At 46.8% G+C, this 20,438-nt stretch overlaps 1 protein-coding gene and 1 long non-coding RNA gene across 4 annotated transcripts in view; one reads left to right on the forward strand and one right to left on the reverse strand.

The window, feature by feature from the left end:
• The window catches only part of LOC307220053, a 260,005-nt gene that overhangs the window by 99,748 nt on the left and 139,819 nt on the right, over nucleotides 1-20,438 (reverse strand). The gene's annotated exons all lie outside the window — the stretch shown is intronic.
• NBEAL1 (neurobeachin like 1) overlaps nucleotides 1-20,438 on the forward strand; it is a 155,519-nt gene that overhangs the window by 14,144 nt on the left and 120,937 nt on the right. For all 3 annotated transcript variants that reach the window (XR_013838602.1, XM_079975047.1, XM_079975048.1), the window contains exons 3-4: nucleotides 14,253-14,344; nucleotides 18,357-18,518. Coding sequence is in view for 2 of the 3 variants with exons in the window: in XM_079975047.1 (XP_079831173.1) it covers nucleotides 14,253-14,344; nucleotides 18,357-18,518 (254 nt within the window). In the remaining variant the exon portion in view is untranslated. The remainder of the gene's footprint in view (nucleotides 1-14,252; nucleotides 14,345-18,356; nucleotides 18,519-20,438) is intronic.

Here is a 20,438-nt window from a genome sequence, read left to right on the forward strand (position 1 = left end):
CAGTAAATCATCAAGTGATGTGCTTTTTAAAAGTCTTGCTTTTTCAGAGAAGGCAGTTGTTATTAAGAGCCCATAGATTTAGCCTGATTGCAGAGTATATATAACTATTTGTGAATGTTCACTCCAGTCCATTGTTAGGATAACGTCACTGAGTTGTATGTAACAATGTTTGATTCTAGCTAATAAGGGAAATGGCTGCGATTTACCAACTTCTGCTGGATAAACATGCTGAAAGTTACTCTAAAGAAATCATAATTAACAGTATTTTTGCACTAATTTGATGCTCTGCTAGGATGGATGCTTTGTGACTAACGTAACGACGGGTTGCACCACGATTCAGGTTTCCCATGGCTTCCAAAGTGAATAATCCCCACCCCCATTGTGGGGAATGCAGTATTGAAAGCTTCTACCGGCTGATCCAGCTTTTGTTTATAGCGGCCAGTACTTCCTGGTATAGCTCTAAACGACTGAACTTTGCTCTTCCGGCTATTACCATCAGGATGAGTTGAAGCTCAGTGAAGTCTCTTTGGAACTGTGCAGGATTATATAATAATAATAATTTATTATTTGTACCCCGCCCATCTGGCTGGGTTTCCCCAGCCACTCTGGGCGGCTTCCATAGAAACCAAAAATACACTAAAATATCACACGTTAAAAACTTCCCTGAACAGGGCTGCCTTAAGATGTCTTCTGAATATCAGGTAGTTGTTTATCGCTTTGACATCTAATGGGAGGGCGTTCCACAGGGCGGGCGCCACTACCGAGAAGGCCCTCTGCCTGGTTCCCTGTAGCTTTGCTTCTCGCAATGAGGGAACCGCCAGAAGACCCTCGGCGCTGGACCTCAGCGTCCGGGCAGAACGATGGGGGTGGAGACGCTCCTTCAGGTATACTGGGCCGAGGTCGTTTAGGGCTTTAAAGGTCAACACCAGCACTTTGAATTGTGCTCGGAAATGTACTGGGAGCCAATGTAGGTCTTTCAAGACTGGTGTTATGTGGTCTCGGCGGCCGCTCCCAGTCACCAGTCTAGCTGCCGCATTCTGGATTAGTTGTAGTTTCCAGGTCACCTTCAAAGGTAGCCCCACGTAGAGTGCATTGCAGTAGTCCAAACGGGAGATAACTAGAGCATGCACCACTCTGGCGAGACAGTCCGCGGGCAGGTAGGGTCTCAGCCTGCGTACCAGGTGGAGTTGGTAGACAGCTGCCCTGGATACAGAATTGACCTGCGCCTCCATGGACAGCTGTGAGTCCAAAATGACTCCCAGGCTGCGCACCTGGTCCTTCAGGGGGCACAGTTACCCCATTCAGGACCAGGGAATCCTCCACACCTGCCCGCCCCCTGTGCCCCAAAAACAGTACTTCTGTCTTGTCAGGATTCAACTTCAATCCATTAGCCGCCATCCATCCTCCAACCGCCTCCAGGCACTCACACAGGACCTTCACCGCCTTCACTGGTTCTGATTTGAAAGAGAGGTAGAGCTGGGTATCATCTGCATATTGATGGACACCCAGTCCAAACCCCCTGATGATCTCTCCCAGCGGCTTCATATAGATGTTAAAAAGCATGGGGGAGAGGACGGAGCCCTGAGGCACCCCACACGTGAGGGCCCAGGGGTCTGAACACTCATCCCCCACCACCACTTTCTGAACACGGTCCAGGAGGAAGGAGCGAAACCACTGTATGACAGTGCCCTGAGGATTCTTTCCTCACTGCCATCGTTGTAGTAAGATTCAGCTGCCCATCCAATTTGCATTTATGTATGGAATGGGAGGACGGGCGCCATTTTGACGCTTGCCTCAGGTGGCAAAACAGCACTGAATGATATCCACACACAATAAATCTGTTTCTAGGGCCCAGAACAGGTGGCTTTAGTAAGGTCCTTCCTTTTCTCACATTTTGTATTTTTCATTTTTCATAAAATCAAGTGTGGGGGAACCTTTGACCCACCAGGTATTTTATGAACTCCAACTCCCATCGTCCCTGGCCATTGACCATGCTTACAAAGGCTGATGGGAGATGTAGTTCAGAAATGTTTGCCGTGCCAGAGGTTCCCCACCCGTCTGATGTGGAAAAATCAACAGGAGGTCTTGACTCAAGATGACTTGTCACTGGGTTAGCATTTAGAAAACTTTGCCTTTTGAGTCAGAATAAGACTGCTGCTTCCAGCAACCACTTATTTTATGTACTTGGATACTTTTAGATTTTCTGAGAGATGCTTTAATCTTCCGAAAGCTAAGTAGTCAGCTGCAAAAGAAGCAGGAGAAGGGATACAGAAATAATGTGAAGAAGATTTGGCTAAAGTTTCCCAGTGGAATACCGTTTTTGCATTGCCTGATATGGGAGGAGGTGTCGGGATGTTGCCTAGAATGGCTCTTGTTGTTGTTGTTGTTTAGTCGTTTAGTCGTGTCCGACTCTTTGTGACCCCATGGACCAGAGCACCCCAGGCACTCCTGTCTTCCACTGCCTCCCGCAGTTTGGTCAGACTCATGCTGGTAACTTCGAGAACACTATCCAACCATCTCGTCCTCTGTCGTCCCCTTCTCCCTGTGCCCTCAATCTTTCCCAGCATCAGGGTCTTTTCCAGGGAGTCTTCTCTTCTCATGAGGTGGCCAAAGTCTTGGAGCCTCAGCTTCAGGATCTGTCCTTCCATTGAGCACTCAGGGCTGATTTCCTTAAGAATGGAGAGGTTTGATCTTCTTGCAGTCCATGGGACTCTCAAGAGTCTCCTCCAGCACCATAATTCAAAAGCATCAGTTCTACGGCGATCAGCCTTCTTTATGGTCCAGCTCTCACTTCCATACATCACTACTGGGAAAACCATAGCTTTTACTATACGGACCTTTGTTTGCAAGGTGATCTCTCTACTTTTTAAGATGCTGTCTAGCTTTTTAAGATGGCTCTTACATTAGAAACATTCTGAATGTGCCATCGGAGTCTCTGTCTAGACTTGCCTCCCTCAACTGGGTGCTCTCCAAATGTTTTTGGACTACAACTCCCATCAGCCTTGGAAGCTGGCTTAGGTTGGTTGGAGTTGTAGTCAGAAACATATGGAGGTCTCCAGGTTGCAGAGGGTACATTAATGGGTCGTCCCGTGAAATGGAGCAGAGGTCTTGGGCAGACAAAGGAAGATGCTTCTTTACAGAATGTGTCCTGTTTAGCTGCTTCCTCTCCCTAATACATGGGACCCGGGTGGTGCTGTGGGTTAAACCACAGAGCCTAGGACTTGCCGATCAGAAGGTCGGCGGTTCGAATCCCCGCGATGGGGTGAGCTCCCGTTGCTCGGTCCCTGCTCCTGCCAACCTAGCAGTTCGAAAGCACGTCAAAGTGCAAGTAGATAAATAGGTACCGCTCTGGCGGGAAGGTAAACGGCGTTTCCGTGCGCTGCTCTGGTTCGCCAGAAGCGGCTTAGTCATGCTGGCCACATGACCTGGAAGCTGTACACCGGTTCCCTCGGCCAGTAAAGCGAGATGAGCGCCGCAACCCCAGAGTCGGTCACGACTGGACCTAATGGTCAGGGGTCCCTTTACCTTACCTCCCTAATACAGGGCAAACTTTTCAGCAGGGGGCTAGTCCACTGTCCCTCAGACCTTGTGGGGGGCTGGACAATATTGGGGGGGGGGATGAATGAATTCCTATGCACACGATGCACACCAGGCAGGCTCCATAAATAACCCACAGATGCATTTGAAAAGGACACATTCCATGCAAGAGCACCAGGCAGGCCAGACAGTACTGCAGATGATAAAAACTAAAATTAAATTTTTTTCTTAACCTGCACTGATGATAGTCATTGTTTGGGTGGGGTCCTTGCCTGGGGTTGGTGCTGCATTGCGGCCTGCTGGGCCTTCTGCTCTTCCGCATTTTGGGGGTGGTATGGGGGCCCTCCTGCTGGCAGCGGAGGCCAGATCGCCGCTGTACAGCCAGTGGGCATAGCTCCGGACTGCCCACAGGAGCACCAGGGCGGTGGTAGCAGCAGCGGAGGGAAGATGAGCGGCATGAAAGGGCTGGCTCTGGAGAGCGGCTGCAAAAAATGGCGCTCAGCCAGCTTAGCCCAGCCCCCTTCCTACTCTAGGCAGGGCAGGGAGAAGCCAGGAGGAGGGAGGGAGGAGGCACCGCCGCGGTGGGGGGGGGAATGGCGATGCAGAAAAAAAATGAACAGAATCCCTGCGCCGATCCACAGAGAGTCCACGGGCCGGATCCTGAAGGCAATTGGGCCTGATCCAGCCCACAGGCCTTAGTTTGCCAACCCCTGCCCTAATGAAACTGAAGCTGCAATCCTAAACACATATAAATGGGATTTCCCCCCTCCCCCAGTAAACATGCATAGGATTGCAGTTCTGGGAGTGAGGGGGTAGAAAATGGTTGAGAGTCTCATCTGGGTTTTTTAAGCATATGTGGCATGCTGTAAAAATGCAGAATGTGGGGCAGAAAATCTGAAGCTATTAGAATTTCAAGGCGTGCGAATTTTGTTGCTCTTGCAAGCTCAAGCCGGCCAATCCTATTTGTCTCCTGTTTGTGCCTTATGTAAGACTCAAATGTGTGTTTTGCTGGGATTCTGTAGGAGTGCAAAATGTTGCATTTGGTGCAGAATTCAGGCTCCTGAGAAGCTGCTTGACTTTCATTTGAAAGTAAAGGAGGATCTCGGTCTTACGTGCTTGTGAAAATATGTGGCGATGCCTGGTGAAAGGTCAGAGCCCAGATGAGTTGTTGAATAAGGATTTTGAGTGGACGGGGGCAGGAATTTAGTCCGTTGCTTAGTTCCTCACCCCTTCCTGTCATAGGACATATATATATATATATATATATATATATATATATATATATATATATATACACACACACACACGCGCGCGCGCGCGCTATATATACAGTACCTCGGGTTAAGAACTTAATTCGTTCCAGACGTCTGTTCTTAACCTGAAGCATCACTTTAGCTAATGGGGCCTCCTGCTGCTGCCACGCCGCCGGAGCACAATTTCTGTTCTTATCCTGAAGCAAAGTTCTTAATCTGAAGCACTATTTCTGGGTTAGCAGAGCCTGTAACCTGAAGCGTATGCAACCTGAAGCGTATGTAACCTGAGGTACCACTGTATATGATTGGTTGCATGCAGAAGGTTAACTTGGTTTTCTTAAAAACAACGCGATGCGGCTTGTATTTACATGAAAAGCAATAAAATTTATTTGGGGAAAAAACACGTGGAGCACACACAACCCTTTATAATTGTGGTACCTCGGATTACAGATGCTTCAGGTTACAGACTCCACTAACCCAGAAATAGTGCCTCGGGTTAAGAACTTTGCTTCAGGATGAGAACAGAAATCGCGCGGCAGCAGCGGGAGGCCCCATTAGCTAAAGTGTTACCTCCGGTTAAGAACAGTTTCAGGTTAAGAACGGACCTCCAGAACCAATTAAGTTCTTAACCAGAGGTACCACTGTATTGGTGCATTTTGTATAGTATTGCAAAGGAAAGTTGTTGGAATATGGGAAGTTGAAACTGAAAATTGAAATTGCTGGACTGGTATTAGCCATGTCCATTAATTTCAGTAGGTGTGCTCTGATACAGCCCTGAAATAAGAACAAACTCTAAATTTCAAGTGTTTGACAATACAACTTTTAACATTTGCAAACCTCTTAAAATGAGAATTTGTCTTGTTTGACAGCAACAAAACAAGGTTATTTCCCAACTCTTTTAATCACAATCTTCGGTGCATCCCTGAGAGTTGAGCATTCCTAATTCTTCCCTCCTGGTACAGTGGTGCCCCACAAGACGAATGCCCCGCAAGACGGAAAACTCGCTAGACGAAAGAGTTTTCCGTTTTGGAGGTGCTTCGCAAAACGAATTTCCTATGAGCTTGCTTCGCAAGACGAAAATGTCTTGCGAGTTCCTGTGGGTTTTTTTTCCTTTCCCCCCCTTTATCTAAGCTGCTTATCCGCTAAGCCGATAAGCCGCTAAAAGCCGCTAAACCGCTAATAGCGCTAACCTGCTAAGCCGTCAATGGGCTTGCTTCGCAAGACGAAAAAACCGCTAGACGAAGAGAATCGCGGAACGGATTCTTTTCGTCTTGCGAGGCACCACTGTATCTTGGTTTGTTTAGTCCTGGTCAGCAGATGACTGCCATTATATGATGCCTTTAACCCATTTCGGACAAAGATAGCTAGGCTAGGAACAGCAGTGGTCGGTGGTGGCAGCACCGCGATAACAACGGGAGATAAGGGATGGATGGTACAGAACCAAGATGCTGGCGCAGGGAATGAACAGTTTGAAACGCATCCAGTATCATTTTGCCTGACTTTATTACCCAACCCGTTAGTTAAACAGCATTGTCAATATTAAAAATATACTGTAGCGGCCAGACGTTGATCTTTCTCACCCTCCTGTGTGTGTCACATACAGGTCCTAAGAATAAGATCAAAATATTTTTCAAGAGTTGGTGGCTTTTGATCAACATCAGGCATAGGCAAACTCAGCCCTCCAGTTTTTTTGGGGGGACTACAACTCCCATGATCCCCAGCTAACAGGACCAGTGGTCAGGGATGATGGGAATTGTAGTCCCAAAACATCTGGAGGGCCGAGTTTGCCTATGCCTGACCAACAACGTCAAATGTTGGCGCAGCCCCTATTATTTCTGCAGCGATCAAAGTTTTGCTCCAGTTCCCCCATCCCATCCTGGCTTGGACAAACCATCGTTTGCCTCTAAGCCACAATTAGAGAACAAACTGAGTTTGTGCAAAACGTAGCTCAGTTTGAGCATAAGAGCATGCTATGGTTTTCCTGAGCCATAAAAGGACCCCTGACTATTAGGTCCAGTCGTGACCGACTCTGGGGTTGCTGCGCTCATCTCGCTTTATTGGCCGAGGCAGCCGGTGTACAGCTTCTGGGTCATGCAGCCAGCATGACTAAGCCGCTTCTGGTGAACCAGAGCAGTGCACGGAAATGCCGTTTACCTTCCCGCCAGAGCGGTACCTATTTATCTACTTGCACTTTTTGGGGTGCTTTCGAACTGCTAGGTTGGCAGGAGCAGGGACCGAGCAACGGGAGTTCACCCCATCGTGGGGATTCGAACCGCCGCCCTTCTGATTGGCAAGTCCTAGGCTCTGTGGTTTAACCCACAGCGCCACCCGCCTCCCTTTCCTGAGCCATAGGGAATCAATTAGACCATGGAAACCTGCATGGATTCAGTTGGGTCATTGGCATGTGAACTGAGCCATTGGCTGTGTTCACATGTAATGCTTAGCCACATGTAACACTGTTGATATGAGCAGGAAGGAGCTTCCATGAGTCTAGGGCCCTTACACCTCTCCCTCTACAGCACAGTTGGGAAAAGGATAGCTTTGGCAGAGCTTCAGCTTCCAGAAAACCTGGCCTGTTGTTGAGTACAAACCATGAATTGTGGTTTAAAACAAACCCCGATAAGCTCTGAAACAAGCTAGCTTCTTGCCATGGGTTACGAAACTGGACTGTTTTGAAACTTATCAGAGAATCAGAACTGTAGAGCTGGAAACAGTGTTAGAAACTGGGATAGGAATGCTGGGAGCCACGTGGTTCTTGGGACCTAGGTTGTGGGCACCCAAACAAAATATCTAGTTGCCTTTTTTTTTTTTTTTTTGCTGTCCTGCTACCAGACCAGGCAGCCCCGCAGCAAAAATGTCATCTCCATCCAGTTGCAAAAGCCTGGTTGCCAGTCGCAAAATGTGACTGGCGCCCGCTAATTTCGAACCCTGGTTGGAAGGATCCCTGAGGCTCATCTAGTCCAATGCAGGAATGTGCAGCGGTCCCATCATGGCTTAGTATTGCTTGGAAGAGCAGCTGCTGAGTTGCAGAGCCATTTCTATGCAAATCCTGAATGTGTCCCCCAAACTGAAAAGCCATGCTTTTTGTCTCTGCTTGGTGGAGTGCTTTTTCAGACCTCTTAAGCTTGAAAGAAAATAGACAACTTACTGTATTTATTATTTTTTGCTTCTTAGATGCCATGCCCTTTTATTTAGGCAACTGCTCTACAAAATCCTTTAAAACGTTATCTAATTACAGCTTTTGTCATGACCTGTAATTCTGTAAGTAGCACTATGTTTGGATTTTATTTTACATTGTTATTCCAGTTTTGCCATGGCAAATAACAACACCCTAGTGGTCCCGGGCCCTAAGGAAGTTAGATTGGCTTCGACCAGAGCCAGGGCTTTTCAACTCTGGCTCCAGCCCGGTGGAACGCTCTGCCTCATGAGACCAGGGCCCTGCAGGATCTGATTTCTTTCCGCAGGGCCTGTAAGACAGAGTTGTTCCGCCTGGCCTTTGACTTGGAGCCAATTTGATTCCCTCCCTCCCTCTCTTTTCTTCTTCTTCTTCTTCTTCTTCTTCTTCTTCTTCTTCTTCTTCTTCTTCTTTTCCTTCTCCTCCTGTGATGAGGCTACATTTTAATATTTTAATGTTCCATTATTTTAATGTTGTATTTTATTTTTGTTTTAAAGTTTGTAATCATTCATCTTGTTTTTATTATTGCTTATAAGCCGCTCTGAGCCTGGCCTTGGCTGGGGAGGGCGGGGTATAAATAAAAAAATATTATTATTATTATTATTATTATTATTATTATTATTATTATTAATACAGTCATACCTTGGGTTGAAGTAGCTTCGGGTTGAGCATTTTCTGGTTGCGCTCCACGGCGATCCGGAAGTAATGGAACGCGTTACTTCCGGGTTTCGCCGCTTGCACATGTGCAGACGCTCAAAATGACATCATGCGCCAAAGCGGTGAATCGCAACCCGTGTCTGCGTGTGCACGGGTTGCCTTCACTTCAGGATGCAACTGGAGCTCCGGAACAGATCCTGTTCGCATCCAGAGGTACCACTGTAGTATGTATGAACTGAAGAATCCAGCTGTGCCTCTTTACAATGTTGTAGTGGAGCACCAAAACCTGACATTTCCTTTATAACCTCTTAATGAGCTAATGCCAGGCTTGCTGAGTGACAGGTATATTGTTTTGTGGTTTGTTGCTTAACCTTGCTTAGGGACCTCCACTTCCTGTTCAGGTTGGCAAACAAGGGAGACTATTTTCTCCAACCTTGTGCCTTCTAGATATTTTTTGGACTACAACTCCCATCAGCCCTAGCTAGAGCAGCCATGCTGTTTGGTAGTAAAAAGCATCTAGAGAGAACCAGGTTTGTGAAGGCTGCTTTATTATAGCCTATTGAAGCCCAAGAAATTAAAATGCCGAAGTCCTGTGAATTCGGAAATACTGTCCAAATGCTTGAATTAAAATCAGTCCCATAGCCATAATAAGATTTCTAGTTATTCGGAAGAGCACAGCTCCAGTCTAGCTCTGTGACTAAATTATGATCAAATTTGCATGATTTTGGGCGGGTTGGAGTATTCAGGGTTTTTGGTGAACAAATGTGAGCTGCTGAACTGCAGAATTCCTTTAAAAAAAAAAAAAGAGTAAGAACATAACAGCTGTACTGGATCACACCAAAGGCTTTATCTCAGGGGTAGGTCATACGGTACCCTCCAGTGGTGTGCTGTCAGTGGACTAGGGGGACTAGGCTGGTTCCCTAAATGTTCCCCTGGCACCTCCTTCCCAAAGCCTGGGAAGCTTCTGCCCGGCTGAGGGAGGGAGGCACGATGCTCCGATCGGTCCAAGAGCCTTCCCACCACCTTCCCAAAGCCCCCCTGCTTTTGGGAAGGAGGCAGGAGGGCTCCAGTATCTGGCCAGTGTGGTGTAGTGGTTAAGAGTGGTAGTCTCGTAATCTGGGGAACCGGGTTCGCGTCTCCGCTCCTCCACATGCAGCTGCTGGGTGACCTTGGTCTAGTCACACTTCTTTGACGTCTCTCAGCCCCACTCACCACACAGAGTGTTTGTTGTGGGGGAGGAAGGGAAAGGAGAATGTTAGCCGCTTTGGGACTCCTTAAAGGGAGTGAAAGGCGGGATATCAAATCCAAACTCTTCTTCTTCTTCTTCTTCTTTCCTATGATTCCCGGCTTAGGGAAGGAAACATGATGCTGTTTCAATGTGCAAGGTCACCCTAACTGTTCTCCTACGGAAAAAATTAACTGCATGCCACTGGTACCCTCCTGAAACTGTCAGACTCCAGCTCCCATCAGCCCCTGCCAGCATGGTCAATGGTCAGGGATGATGGGTATCATAATATAACAGCCGGGCATCGTGTCAGCTCCCCCTGCCTTATCTAGTCCACCATTCCCTCCCCACCACGGCCAACCGGATGCTTAGGAGAAGCCCTCAAGTATGCCCATCTCTCTCTTTGCTGCATAATAAACAAGATACAAGTACCCTAACAAGTTATATATAGCATCGCTGTGAGTACTTTCAGAGATTCCAAGCATAGTTGTTTGGAGCTGTGTAGTACACGGCTAATTGCTCTTGCTGCTACTTGTTTCCAGGAAACGATCCAGCCTGCAGCCCTGGCCACTGCTTCTCCCCCTTCCCCACTGCTTCTATTTATTAATTTTGACATACCTCTTGACTGAAAGCAGCTATACTACTTTCCAGGAGGTCACTAGCTCTACTTGAAATTGGGAGCTTTTCTTCTCTAAATTAGGATGTGCCTTTTTCTGGCTTTTGGTGACAGCAGGGAGTTTGCAAATGCGGACTGCCTGTTGTAAAACAGAAGCCTTACTTGGGTGCCCATTCTCCTCCCTCCACCCTCCACAACTCGATTCCAAAAGTGTGATGGGGAAAGTGAGGCTACACTCATTGGTCCCACCTGCTGTTGTGTCCTGGGTAGAGCTGTGAAGGTCTGGGGGAAAGATGGACAATTTTGGATGGAAAACTGTTTCCTCCCCAATTTTTCTGTTGCCGCCATATTTAGGACACTGGCAGAAGAATGGGAAAGTGTGTGTTTTTGGTTTTGTGTGTGTGTGTGTGTGTGTGTGTGTGTGTGTGTGTGTAGATTTCCCCCCATACATTTTTTCCATCCCCTACCCCCAAGTCTTCACATCTCTAGTCCCTGTTGGCTTTGCCTGCCAACTTGCATGGATTGATCAGCAAACGTCGAACTGCAGAGAAGCTGCTGTGCTCTTGTAGGAACCACGTGTGATATAGAAACTTGATCGCACAGGAATTGTTTTGGAATCTAAGATGCTCCTTGAATTATCTGTGAGTCGATACTGGAGCAATGTGATTGACCTAGCTCAGGGGTAGCTGACGTGGTACCTATTGAAAGTTGTTGGATTATGACTCCTATTAAAGCATTGGCCATATTAACTGGGGCTGAAGAATAACCTTTTCAGATTACCTGTGTGATTTGCGACATCACACCCAGGAAAAGTAGCACCGAGCCTTTGTGGTGGTTACCATGACTGTAGTTCAACATTGGTTTATATTGAAACATGGAAGTTTCCATTTCCTTAGGAGTCGGATTTATTTCTTGGACACATTTCTAAGTTTGTTCCCTGCCACGTAGGTGAATGAGCTGATTTGTCAGCTGCGGTGGTCAGAAATGTTTTTTTAAAAGCAACACAACACTCTAGTGAAGGACTCCTGTTTACTCTAGAAGTGAGTCACCCTCCTGTTCTGTTTTTTCTTCTTCTCCTGAAGAAGTGTTTCTATTTTAGAACAGTCTTTTGATGTCTGTCCCTGTCTTTGAGCAAAGACTCCTTATCCCCGTGGATGATGCTGAGGGCATGACTACTTTTTATCAGTGAGAGGCCAAGAGATGCTTCAGTGGATTCCAGAAGGAGCACAAGTTCCCCATAATGTATAGAAGGAAATTTATTACATTTGCCTGTAGCCACTGCCTTGTGGGACATCTAAGGCTAAGGAGTAAGGTAAAGGTAAAGGGACCCCTGACCATTAGGTCCAGTTGTGGCTGACTCTGGGGTTGCGGCGCTCATCTTGCTTTATTGGCCGAGGGAGCCAGCGTACAGCTTCCGGGTCATGTGGCCAGCATGACTAAGCCGCTTCTGGCGAACCAGAGCAGCGCACGGAAACGCCGTTTACCTTCCTGCCGGAGCGGTACCTATTTATCTACTTGCACTTTGACGTGCTTTTGAACTGCTAGGTTGGCAGGAGCAGGGACCGAGCAACGGGAACTCACCCTGTTGCGGGGATTCGAATCGCCAACCTTCTGATCAGCAAGTCCTAGGCTCTGTGGTTTAACCCACAGCGCCACCCGTGTCCCAAGGCTAAGGAGTAAACCCTACAAAAATCCAGAGTGGAAAGCCAAAGATGGTTGGGTGGTATCTTGTATGCGACCTGCAGCCAAGCCTGTGCCAAAGGTATTGCTCTGCTTTCCTTTGGACCACATCTGCGAGTCCAAGGGTGGAGGCTTATTGTCTGGGCAGCCCAGGACCTTCCTACACAGGCTTGCACCCTGGAGAGGTCACTTAGATGCTTCTTATGCCACAGAAACAATGCAGGAGGAAGCAGCAGTTACGAGCTACTGGTCTCTGCAGCCACAGCAGGTGCTGTGATTCTCCAGTGGATTGTCTTCGCCCCAGAGGCACACTCCAGTGGTCTCTCAAGACAGACGGGTGCCAACAACCGGACTTTTAAAAAATGGTTGCAATTAATTCTCCAGGTCTCTGTGTTCCAAACAGCTTCTCCTGAAATTCATTCAGGTGCTTTTGCTTGGGTAGATGAGTTCACCCAGCAGCTGCTTGTGGAGGAGCAGGGAAGCGAACCCAGTTCCCCAGATTACGAGACTAACGCTCTTAACCACTACACCACACTGGCTCCCCAGTGGTTGACTTCCACAGGAGCTACATCAGCTTTCTGCAAACTGTGTTCAGCTTCTTGCAGCAATGGTAGTGCTCATAGAATCATAGAATCATAGAGTTGGAAGAGACCACAAGGGCCATCGAGTCCAACCCCCTGCCAAGCAGGAAACACCATCAGAGCACTCCTGACATATGGTTGTCAAGCCTCTGCTTAAAGACCTCCAAAGAAGGAGACTCCACCACACTCCTTGGCAGCAAATTCCACTGTTGAACAGCTCTTACTGTCAGGAAGTTCTTCCTAATGTTTAGGTGGAATCTTGTTTCTTGTAGTTTGGAACCATTGCTCCGTGTCCGCTTCTCTGGAGCAGCAGAAAACAACCTTTCTCCCTCCTCTATGTGACATCCTTTTATATATTTGAACATGGCTATCATATCACCCCTTAACCTCCTCTTCTCCAGGCTAAACATGCCCAGCTCCCTTAGCCGTTCCTCATAAGGCATCGTTTCCAGGCCTTTGACCATTTTGGTTGCCCTCCTCTGGACACGTTCCAGTTTGTCAGTGTCCTTCTTGAACTGTGGTGCCCAGAACTGGACACAGTACTCCAGGTGAGGTCTGACCAGAGCAGAATACAGTGGCACTATTACTTCCCTTGATCTAGATGCTATACTCCTATTGATGCAGCCCAGAATTGCATTGGCTTTTTTAGCTGCCGCGTCACACTGTTGGCTCATGTCAAGTTTGTGGTCAACCAAGACTCCTAGATCCTTTTCACATGTACTGCTCTCAAGCCAGGTGTCACCCATCTTGTATTTGTGCCTCTCATTTTTTTTTGCCCAAGTGCAATACTTTACATTTCTCCCCGTTCTTTCTTATACCTTCTAGCTAAGTTATAACATCTAAGGATATGTTAAAGACAAGAAGCTGCGTCTACAGAGTCAGATACTTGGTCCACCTAGCTCTGCATTGTTGCTGGTAGCAGCTTTGAGGTTTCTTGTTGATAGGTCTTTTCCAGTCCTGCTTCCTGAGATCTGTTGTCAACTGAAGAAAGGAGAGATTGACCTTCTGTCCTTTTAAGCTTGCATTTGTTCTACCACTGTAAGCCCATCCATTCCATCTCATAGTGGCTGGAGAAACCCAACCAGATGGGTGAGGTATAAATAATATAATAAATCAATACTAAAATGGTGATGATGATGATGATGATGATAATAATAATTATCATCATCATCATCTCATAGCCTGTCTTGGGGACCCACAGGTCTTTCTCCCAATTTATTGGATATGGTTATAAAAAAGTTGTATGAAGTTGCTGATGTCGTATTATGTTTTATTTTATTACTTTTGAGTGTTTTGGGAAGTGGAATCTCTGGGCAACGCTCAGTCTTGTTAGGGAATATCTCAGCCTCAGGGCAGCAGTGTCAGGAAGCAGAGTGGTATTCTGGGAAGTTTAAAGTGACCTCAACACCAAGTAATACATGATTATGGCAGGAAACTTGGAGGGCAGGGATGGGGCAGCATTGGACACACACATTTACAAATGCTTCTGGAAGAAAAATTAACTTTTTAAATCTGTTTGCCTTCGCAGAAAGACCCAGACTACTTGAAGCTCTGGTTGGACAGTTTTGTTTCTAGTTACGAACAGTTTCTGGATGTGGATTTTGAAAAGCTGCCCACTAGGTATGTAGAAATAATAGTTCTTTGTGTTGATGCCTAAAAGTGATATGGCTGATTTAATAAGTATGTGTGTGTTGATATATTCCATCTCTTTGGGACTTCTCTACATTGTGGCTGTTGCTGCGTGCAGACATTTTGCTCGACAGAAGTGCAATGAAAACTTAGTGGCTGCATCCATATGATATAATAAACCATGGGTTTGTGTGACATACACAAGCTGGAATGAGCCATGGGCCTTACATGGCAGGGAGGGGGGGAGTTGGGCTGTGTTTCCTCTTGTGGGTCACAAATTTGATAAGTTTCAGAAAGCAAAGAGTAGGAATGAGCGGATAACAGGCTCTTCTTAAGTTTTTTACATGGAATCTCCGCTTGTTGGGTGGAGTATAGAGAGTGGTTTATTAACAAATTCAGGTTAGTTAAAAAGCCAGCTTCAGAAACCACGGTTTGAAGTTCTGCCAAATTCCTGTTCCCAGGTGCTCATTTGGGCTCCTTCTGCCTTTATATGCCACGCCAATCATGGCCACTACAAACTTTTACATCTCGCAGTTTGCTCTCAAACGTGACTGAACTGTGTAATTAACTTCCAGTGGAATCGCTACCAATTCCTAGGTTTTCCCAGGTCAGCTGCTGGTTAAATCAAAGGGGAACCAGCAGTAACCCAAAGTAAATTTTCAGTGTGAATAAGCCCTGTGTTTACGTGTTTAACCGCCACCCCACTTGTTCCACACTGGTATTTCTTGATTGTCCTGGTGTTCATTCTTTAAAAATGGGCTTTGAACTGCCAAATTACAGAGCCAGGTAAACATTCTTGTTTGCGGTGAACCAGGAAATGACCTCAGTATGTGATTTCAGCTGCATAGTCATAGACACAGTTCCCACCATGTCTGTTCCCACCATGTCTGGTGGGGTTTACTCCCTAGGAAGGATGCTTAGGATCCTGGCCTTGGTTTGCTTTCGATGATGACCATTGAATCAACCTTTTGATTGATTAAACCTGTTAAACAGCAACAGCAACAGCAGCAGAGGCAATAGAAGTATTTCTGCTTACCTGAGACTGAACCCAAACACGGACACCAAATCGTAGGCAGACTTCAAACCCATGGCTGGTGGGCTTGCATTTGTCACAGGAGGTTGTGGTTTTGTGCAAACCCATCATAGATTCCTGAGATTGAGAGGATGAGACACAGTAGACAATGACAGGTGGACTAGGATGTTTAGCAGATTGTGAATACCTTTTTTTAAATAAAAGATTAAATGGATTGTGTGTTCCCCCCCCCTTAACTAATAGTATTTTTTTTAAAGATGACATGAATGCATGAACAGTAGCTTCCCTCACCATTACTCTCCAGTGCTGTTACTGAGCGCTCAGTATAAAATCCGCTGTTTTCCTCTGAGATTAATGACGGGATTAAACTTGCGACCTAAAAAGAAAATCAGCATAGAGGACTGGACTTTTATTGCAGCAGATGAACAAGGGAAGATATCTAGGCAGCTAAAGACAAGGCGAGACTGTATAGAGCAGGTGTCTGCAACCTTTAAGACAAAAAGAGCCACTTGGACCCGTTTCCGAAGAAAAAAAAACTGGGAGCCGCAAAACTCGTCATTATAAAAATAACTTTTTTGTCACTTTTTTATTATTTCTTTGTTTGACCCCTCAGAATTACTCCTCCTCATAGAAATAAACGTTAAATTAACAAGTTACCTTTTTTGTGTGTGTGTGTTCTTCACTCCCCTTCAAAACAGTGACCAGCGTACATGCCCCTTACAATGTAGCGGGCGGGCGGGTGGGAAGGTGACGTTGGGACGGTGCGTGACTAACGCACGCACCGCCCCCATGCAATGTCATAGCCAGTACAGCGCCCGCCACAGTGGGGAGTGTCGGGGCGCGCAATGCGCCTCCTCCCCTCGCTAGTATCCGCCCCGGAGCCGTGGGCAAAGGTGTAAAAGAGCCACATGCGGCTCCGGAGCCACGGGTTGCTGACCCCTGGTATAGAGTATTGGATAGCTGGCATCAAATAGCAAATTGCTTCCCATTATATCTTCTATACATTGTGTTTCAGAGTACCATTTTTTTGCTGTCTGTAATAACCAGATTGCATAGGAAGAATGCCGTCTCTTAGAATACATTACAATGAAATGCTTACGAAGCATTGGTGGTAGGAAGATTTGAAACGTGGAAGGACAGCAATTGATATGAATTACCCTGTTTTATACCTCGCTACATAGAAATCTAGTAGTTTCCTGTTGGTTTTCTTCTTATTATTTTCTTTTGTACAGTGGTACCTTGGTTTTCAAATCCGTTCTGGAAGTCTGTTCTAAAACCAAAGCGTTCCAAAACCAAGGTGCGCTTTCCCAAAGAAAGTAAAGCAAAATGGATTAATCCATTCAAAACTTTTTAAAAACAATCCCTAAAACAGCAATTCAACATGAATGTTACCATCCAACAAGACCATTGATCCATAAAATGCAAGGAGTAAAAAATGTACCTCATTCACACCATTCATCAATCAGTAGTTGAACTGGGTTCTACACAGTCACAAAAAAGAGAGCCACAAAAACACAAAATAAATAGCAAAAACAGACAAACCTCAGCATAACACTCAAATCGGAAGTGTGGCACTCAAATCAGAAGTGTAACACTCAAACCGGAGCACGTTCAGCTTCCGAAAAAGGTTCGCAAACCGGAATACTTACTTCCGGGTTTGCAGTGTTTGGGTTCCAAGTTGTTTGAGTACCAAGGCATTTGAGAACCAAGGTACCACTGTATAACAAATGTGGGGCAGCAACCATCCATTGGATCATTTCTGGCTCGCAGAACGAATGCAGAATGCAACCGATTGCACACACTCGTCCTGTGGTTTGCAGTCTTTGCTTTCGCGTAGCCTTCTCACCCGCCAATCATTTCTCCTAGCAATCTTGATGCACCCCAGTCCTGAACAAATTTCAAGGAAGTAAATTCTCTTGAAACAACCAGATGCTTGTTTCTAAGAAACACATTTCAGACCAGGATGTTTAGCGTGTCGTTTGTGGCTGTTTCTGCAGCCTCTGCTGGGGGGGGGGGTGACGGCGGGGGGCAGGCCAAGATTGAGCCCTCTGCGGTATAATAGATCTCCTGACAGCTGCGCTCAGGAGAACATGAAAGATTAATCCATTCTGCTGCTTTGTGTTTCCCAACGCAGCAATGGCATCTTGTTCTACTTACAATTGAAAGGATGAACCCTTGCCAGCTGGTTGAAAAAAAGTCTGTTTGTCTTCCTTCAGGGGAGCATTTTTCAGTTGCGAAAGGAATTTGAATATGCCAAGCCCTCGCCCTTCTAATTACGGTGTCAAGCGTATAAATAGAGAAATGCAGGTTTGCCTGCTATAAGGTGACTCGGACACTGACGTGCTTTTCTGGAATCAAAATCCACGGAGAAGTGGCTAGTTTGGGGAACAATTGGCGGACACAAATTGATTTTTACAACTGTAATTACTTCTGAAAACGTTATATCTCATTGGAACTCTGGCCCTTCCAGTTAGCGTATAGGATTAGTATCTGGTTCGATCCATCTTAAATTAAATATTTGAATTCTACAAGAGAAGTAAGCACATGCTCCAGTCTCTCCCGTTGAAACCGATGGAATTGAAAAGTGCTGAATTTCATGTGGATTACGCCCATTGTTAACCTGTTATGCCTTGCTTCTTCTGAATCAACAGTTTGGCATTTAGTGAGCCCTGGCAGCCTGTACACCTGCTTATGATCTCATAATCGCCCTGTGCCAGAGTGAAGGCTTTTTTATTCTTAAAGTCAAATATTTATTTAAAGTGTTAATTATAGGATTAAAGTGCAAGAGTCCATCTTACGTAATTTATTGGCATTATTACAATTTATTGGCCCTCTGGCAGTGAAATGTCTGGATACCATTGTATTGTCAAGTGCAGTAAAAGATGTTACGTGCATAAAATACGTTAGCGATTATTGCTGCTTGCCCTAGTTGTTTTTTTTATTAAAAAAAGCTCTTGGCTTTATTTTTAGGGTGGATGATGTCCCTCCAGGAATATCGCTGCTGCCTGATAACATCCTTCAGGTCTTGAGGCTCCAGTTGCTGCAGTGTGTCCAGAAATTGTCAGAAGGGCTAGAAGAACCACAACAGGCCTTGTCGCTACTCCTGGTCAAATTCTTCATTATTCTTTGCCGGTATTTATTATTATTATTATAAAGAAACCTAGATGACTTTTCAGAAGCAGGCTGGGGCGTGGAGTGTTTATGGGGAGATTTTGTTACCTTACCAATTCTTAGGTGCCGGCATGGTTGCTCGAGAGCGAAGAGACAAGACTCCCACCAACCTTTTCCAGGCTTTATTATTTGTACAAAAACATTTACAGTGCAGAGCGTCTCAAGCCCCCTTGCCCAGATTGTCCGGAGCTTTGGGCAGGGCTGTCACCAATATGCTGATGACACTCAGCTCTATCTGCTGATGGATGGCCACACCGACTCGGCCCCGGACACGCTGACCAGATGCTTGGAAGCTGTGGCTGGATGGTTTCGTGGGAGCCGATTGAAACCAAATCCTTTGAAGACAGGTCCTATGGCTGGGTCAGGATGGCATGGGGATGAGGGACCAACTCCCTTCTCTTGCGGGGGCCCAATTAGTGCCGTTGCCTTCCGTTAAGAGTTTGGGTGTAATCCTTGATGCCTCCCTTTCCATGGAGGCGCAGGTTACAGCAGCAGCCAAGGCGACATTTTTCCACCTTCGCTGCATCAAGCAGTTGGTCCCTTACCTTTCCTGCCCCAACCTGGCCACAGTGATCCATGCGACGGTCACCTCCAGGCTTGACTACTGTAATTCGCTCTACGTGGGGCTGCCCTTGAAGCTGTCCCAGAAACTTCAGCGGGTGCAGAATGCTGCAGCGAGGCTTCTCACGGGGTCTCTGCCATGGGAGCGTATTCACTCAGTGCTTTTACAGTTGCACTGGCTCCCGGTGGAGTACAGGGTCAGATTTAAGGTGCTGGTTTTGACCTTTAAAGCCCTTCACGGCCTAGGACCCTCGTACCTATGGGACCACCTCTCCTGGTATGCCCCACGGAGAGCCTCAAGGTCCATAAATAGCAACACTCTAGTGGTCCTGGGCCCTAAGGAAGTTAGATTAGCTTCAACCAGAGCCAGGGCCTTTTCAACACTGGCTCCGGTCTGGTGGAACGCTCTCCCTCATGAGACCAGGGCCCTGCAGGATCTGATTTCTTTCCACAGGGCCTGTAAGACAGAGTTGTTCCGCCTGGCCTTTGGCTTGGAACCAATTTGATTCCCTCCCCCTCTTTCTTTTTCCTTTTTCCTTTCCCCTCCTGTGATGAGGCTACATTTTAATATTTTAATGTTTCCATATTTTAATGTTGTATTTTAATCTTGTTTTTAAGTTGTATTCATTCAGCTTGTTTTTATTATTGCTTGTTAGCTGCCCTGAGCCCGGCCTCGGCTGGGGAGGGCGGGGTATAAATAAAAATTATTATTATTAGTAGTAGTCCATGTCTGCTCAGTCGCTAGCAGAATCTGGGAGTGGGCGGTCCTTAAACTTTCCCCAGCATAACAGTCTTTTGACTCCCATCCTTCTCCTCCCCTCTCTGCCCGTAAACCGACTGCGCAGAGAGGGCGTTGGCAAAGGGGGACTTTCCTCCCCTCCGCTTTGCTCAGGCTCAGTGTTGCGGCTCTCTCCAGCATCTTCCGATCCCTGCATCCCTTCCCTGGAGGAAGAGCTGCTTCTCACGATCTTCGGAGGCTCCCTGTAACCCAACTGCCCTTCCACCTCTCGCCTCTGAGCTGATGGCAGTTCCATGCCTTCACTTTTTAACCTTCTCGATTCACTGCCCTCACCCCATGCTCCATTGACAACAGCTCCTTCATCCTCAGAATCATGGAGCTGGGGCGAGGAACCCCAGGACCTCCAAACCTAAGGTTTCTCCCCAGGCCACGCCCCTCCTTAGCCATGCCCCCTCCTTAGCCACGCCCTTCTTAGCCACGCCCCTCCTTAACCACGCCACTCACTGGCCCCTACCCTCCTATGGCATTTTTACCCAGCTGTAATGTGTCCTTGGTCCCTGACAATGCCTTTTGTTTGCCTG

Source organism: Podarcis cretensis, assembly GCF_951804945.1.
Source record: "Podarcis cretensis genome assembly, chromosome: 1".
Lineage (NCBI taxonomy): Eukaryota > Metazoa > Chordata > Lepidosauria > Squamata > Lacertidae > Podarcis > Podarcis cretensis.